This window comes from Galeopterus variegatus, unplaced genomic scaffold, assembly GCF_000696425.1.
Source record: "Galeopterus variegatus unplaced genomic scaffold, G_variegatus-3.0.2 Scaffold1390, whole genome shotgun sequence".
NCBI classification, from domain to species: domain Eukaryota; kingdom Metazoa; phylum Chordata; class Mammalia; order Dermoptera; family Cynocephalidae; genus Galeopterus; species Galeopterus variegatus.
The window spans coordinates 6,975-12,237 of NW_007727501.1; the positions used below are offsets into that span (position 1 = coordinate 6,975).

The following is a 5,263-nucleotide window of genomic DNA, read 5'->3' on the forward strand; positions in this document are numbered from 1 at the left end:
CAATCATGCCTACATAATGAAGCTTCCATAAAAACCCAAGAGCACAGGATTTGGAGAGCTTCTAGATAGCTGAGCACATGGAGGTTCCTGGAGGGTGGCGTGCCCAGGGAGGGCATGGAAGCTCCGCGCCCCTTCCTCCATGCCTTGCCCTGTGCCTCTCTCCCTCTCTATCCTTTGTAATCCTGGGTAAACTTAAGTATGTGTTTCCCTGAGTTCTGTGAGCTGCTCAGCAACCCAGTCAAACCTGAGGAGGGGGCTCTGGAAACCCCAGTTTATAGCTAGTCAGAAGTCCAGATAAAAAACCCTGCATCTTTTTTTTTTTTTTTTTTTAAAAAGATGACCAGTGAGGGGATCTTAACCCTTGACTTGGTGTTGTCAGCACCACGCTCAGCCAGTGAGCTAAGCAGCCATCCCTATATGGGATCCGAACCCATGGCCTTGGTGTTCTCATCACCACACTCTCCCGAGTAAGCCACGGGCCGGCCCAAAACCCTGTATCTTGTGATTGGCATCAGAAGTGGGGGGAAGTCTTGGGGACTGAGCCCTTGACCTGTGGGATCTGATGCTGTCTCCAGGTAGATAGTGTCGGAATTGAATTGGAGAACATCCAGCTGGTGTCCGCTGCAGAATTGGTTGTTTGCTTAGCAGTCGAGAAGAAATCCCCACACATTTGGTCACAGAAGTCAGTATTCTTTGTTGATGATTGTTACTGAGTAAGAGCAGGGGAAAAACAGTTTGTGCCTTTTCACAAACATTTGGTATTAGAAGTGGGATCTGTTAGACTGGCCCTGGCTCATGGAAACGTGTTTTGGTAAGAGAAAGGATGAAAAGGTGGGGGATGAGGAATCCTGAATGGCCACGTGGTCACCATGGTATGAAGCCACAGCTGTGCTGCACTCAGTTACTAAAGGTAAAAGTTACCAGTGGAATTTAGAGATGGATCCAACTCCCAGGAAGCTGGTTTGCTAGATGCACATGAAAATGAAAACTAGTAAGAAAAAAGCAAAATATTCAATCCCTTGGTTATTGTTACCTGTAGTTGCTAAAATGGAAGGATAAGAGAATGCTGGATCAGACCTCAAATGCTAGAGATGCAGATAAAGTCCCTGCCCATCTTTTGTCCCTACCTGGGTCCCGTTCCCATCCTCTGGCTCAATCCATATCACTCCGTGTCAGCACAAGGGGGGTGGTAGGGATGTTTGTTGAATTAATGAATACATTTTTTTTTTTTTTTTTTTTTTTTTTTTTTCTTGGTTATTGTTACCTGTAGTTGCTAAAATGGAAGGATAAGAGAATGCTGGATCAGACCTCAAATGCTAGAGATGCAGATAAAGTCCCTGCCCATCTTTTGTCCCTACCTGGGTCCCGTTCCCATCCTCTGGCTCAATCCATATCACTCCGTGTCAGCACAAGGGGGGTGGTAGGGATGTTTGTTGAATTAATGAATACATTTTTTTTTTTTTTTTTTTTGTGACTGGTAAGGGGATCGTAAGCCTCTGTTTGGTGTCGTCCGCACTGCGCGCTCAGCCAGTGAGCACACCGGCCATCCCTATATAGGATCCGAACCCACGGCCTCGGCACTCACAGAGCTGCACTCTCCTGAGTGAGCCACAGGGTTGGCCCAATGAATACATTTTCTGCCTGATGAACTCCTACTCAACCTTCAAATCCCCAGCCCCAATGCCCCTCTTCCCTATGCAAAGCCTTCACTCCCCCTTCTGGGCTCCTCCAGCTCTGGTCTCTCACTGTGGTCCATCCCTGACCCTGTGGGACTAGAGATGTCTGTCTGGCTCTGTATACCTTAGACAGGGTGCTCCTCAGGGATTGGGCCCTGGGATAAAGCCTCTCAGGGGCCCCAGCATTGTGCAGGTCTGAGGGAGGGGAATTTGTTGACTCATCAAATAAATCACAACATCCAGAAGAGTTTGTTAAACTAGTTTCAATTTAGCACCATTTTCAGTAGGACAAGATTCTTGATCATGGGGTAGAATTTTGGGTCTGGGTTTCATGGGATTCATAGAAGTTATGTAGCTGGTGAGCAGTAGTTGCTGAGGGTTAGAGATCAGAAGAGGGGGGCCGTGGGGCTCTTGCTCTTCCTCCGTCAGCACCCTCCTGGGGCACCTGCAGTCACTTTAAGCAGACCTCCCTGTGTGAGCTGGCCAGAAATGGGCAGACATCCGGCTTCTCACCCTGGAGGGGAAGGCTGTGAGTTGTAGTCCTGGAGGGAGATCCCCCCACCTCACCAGCTAAATCCCACTGCTTCCTGCTCAGCTTACCTCATACAACTGGCAGACGAGGCTCAGGAGCTGGCTCAAGTCTTTCAAAGGTTTCTGCACAAAGTGAGACAGGGGGTCACATCATTCCACCTGCCCTGACCCCTGCATCCTGGTCCCAGCCCAGGAGGGCTGCAAATGGTCCCAAGTCTGGCCCCTGCCACCCGCCTCCTGGACCAGTGGGCACATCCATCACCCTGGTCCCATCCAAGGGGCAGAGCTAAGGGCTACGAGTGTTCTTACCCCATTGACGACGACCCAGGGAACGTACTCGTGGGGCGGCTGCAGAGAGTCCGTAAGCTGAGCATTGATGTGCATGAGCTGAGTCCCGTGCTCCCCTGTTGCACACTCCATGATGGTATCTGGCGACATCTTTGGGGCATAGAGCTCCAGGCACTGGGTGGGGGGTGAGTCGTGGTGTTGCCTCAGCTTCTGCCCTGTTATCTCCCCAACGGTCCCCTCACTGGCCCCCAAGCCAAGCCTATTTCCTCATTGGGAAGAGGAGACAGTTGGCTTTACAGAGATGCAACAATGCCCATACGTGGTGGGTGCTCAATACATGCCTGTGTAGAGGCTCAGGCTACCCCTGCCTCCCACCCCTCTAAGACCAGACCTGGAACCACTGCACCTCATGGGGTCTCACTTTCCTCAGAGCTTCTGTAGATGCTGTTCCCTCTGCCAGGAATACCCTTCCTCCTCCTTCCCTAGTGTCTCCTCAGTGCCCTCTCCTCCTCTGCACTTCCCAGCCTCGCTCTGATCCTATCAGATTGGGAGTGTATTGGGGTGAGGCCTCTTGCATGGCCTGGATGTTTGATGAATGAATTAATGATCATGTGGATGAGTCATTCCTTTGGGAGTTATTTTTCACAATCCTCCAGGGAAGTACGCAGGGTCTGTCCTGTCATCACCTCACGCCATCATCTGGGTCCCTGCACATTCCTGTTCATCCTTCCATGCCCAGCTCAGAGGTTCCTCCTCCAAGAAGTCCTTCCTGATCCACTCATGCCAAGAGACCCGAGTTCCCCTGATTCAGAGATGGAGGCTTTGAGAGGGGAGGCCCATTTCCTGGGGCTTCACAGGGAGTGGTGATTGCGGTCAGGGCTTGAACCTGGGTCTGCCGAGATGCCAGGAAGGCCAGCGTCCACCTGCTGTCCCTGTCCCCCTCCCTGTGCTGAATGAGGGGCGTTGCTCACCGGTTTCAGATTTTTCTCCATGTCATCCAATTCCTCCAGGCAGACAACTGTCAGAAAGGCCACATTCGCCTCCAGCATGTCCAACAGGCAGGCCTGTGGGACCAGAGAGGGGGCGGGCAAGGCCATGAGGGGGCTCAGAGCATCCCAAGACCCTCTGAGAATAATCACCGGTGCCTACTGTGAGTGAAGATGTGATCAGACAGAGGCACACAAGGCAGAAGATGGAGCTGGGAGCCTCAATTTTGCCTTCCATACAATGGGCAATTTCCTGACTATGCACGCACGGTGTGGGCCTCTGGGGGCTGCTCACCTCCACCTTGTTAAGCTGGCACTCCCGCTCGCCGTGCTGGCATGTGAACTCCCACTTGCCGCTGACATTTCTTTCCTGCAAGGCAGCGGTGTGAATGCTGGAAGGCCAGCTGGGTGCCTCCCCCCCACGCCCATGTGCCTCAGTTTCCCCAGTGTCCATGCACCTGAGCATTTCCATAGGGCACCAGTGTGACATTGAGGATCTCCATGACCATCAGCCACGTTGGGAAGAGCTCTCGGACCAGGAAGCCTCGGCAGCCCGGGCACAGCGACTCGTAGTAGAGGCTCACGTTGACCAGAGGTATATGGGGATCCTTGAGGGGCGCCTTCAGGCACAGGTCGCCGGCCTGTGGAGGAGGGAGTGGTGTGAGGCAGGTGCAGCCCTGGGCACTCCTGACAGCTGAACCCCACTTGGTATTTTTGTAGAAAGACAGCTGTGAACAATAGGCCCTTCATCCTGTGGTCCTCCCAGGCCTGGCCAGGTGGAATCCTGACTCTGAAGCTTTACAGTGTCCATGTCCCTAAACCTTCCCAAATCTCAGTTTGTCTGCAAAAGGGACGTGACAGCCTTGCAAACAGTAGGCACTTAATGTATGCACAGCTCTTGCTTTCCTCCAGGGGAGGTGAAACCTCTTGCTCGGAAGGACTGTATGCAGTAAGAGCTTAAGGCATGTACATTCCCGGCCATTGCCCTGAACCCTACCTTTTCGGAGGCGCATACCACAGGAGCCTAATGCATAGTCATTTCCTGCCACTTCACTCCTAGACCCGCGGCCCCCGAGCTGAGCACGGTTCTACACCCACACCGACTCTATTTATTCCTCTCAGCGGACCCACATGGAGACCTCCCGAGCCCGACGGCGCAGAGGCGGCGCCTAATGCGTGCTGACTTCCGGCTTCAGCTGCGAGGTGGCAGCGGGCTGTGAGCAGGTCGCCAGCTCTCTGGGGCATCTGCTTGCTCGCGCCAGAAACACGCGAGCCCCTCCCTCGCTGGAATGCATACAGTAAGTGACAAGAGTGCCTGCCGGTCACGGGCCAGCTGCGTGGCGTGCCTGGGCTTCCCCGCCTGCCGACAAGAGGCGACCCCGGGTCCTGCCCCAGAAGTACATAGCAGGTGCTCAATGAGGTCTCGGGCAGGCGGGGGTCTCAGACACGGCCTGGGGAAGCGAAACGACTCGTCGTAGGCAGTGGAGCTGCAGCGTGGCGGACTCGAACGGGGGGTTTCCCAGCACCGGCCGGGACAGCGTCATCTCTGTGCCCTGGTTTTCCCTGGTGGCGTCTGGGGAGAGAAGAGCCGCCTGCCCTTCCAGGACGCCAGTCCCCTCTTCCCGCCTGCCGCGTCGCCGTCCCTACCTTGCAGGAGGCCGCCCCCTCGGGGGACGGATCCAGCGGGGACGCCCGCGCCACTGCGGGGACCTCCAGCAGCAGCAACAGCAGCAGGAACTGCAAGAGTGGTGACAGGGCCATCGTGGCGGGGCTAAAGGTGAG

General features: G+C 54.4%; 1 protein-coding gene across 1 annotated transcript; it reads right to left on the reverse strand.

Annotated features, from left to right (window-relative positions):
• Positions 1-1,923: 1,923 nt before the first annotated feature.
• Positions 1,924-5,263, reverse strand: IFI30 (interferon, gamma-inducible protein 30). Its single transcript, XM_008576695.1, has 7 exons — positions 5,129-5,263; positions 3,940-4,122; positions 3,777-3,851; positions 3,467-3,559; positions 2,517-2,669; positions 2,277-2,330; positions 1,924-2,190 (listed from the first exon to the last, which is right to left on the reverse strand). The coding sequence occupies exons 1-7, from the start codon at positions 5,240-5,242 to the stop codon at positions 2,128-2,130; spliced, it is 735 nt and encodes a 244-aa protein (XP_008574917.1). The 5' UTR covers positions 5,243-5,263; the 3' UTR covers positions 1,924-2,127.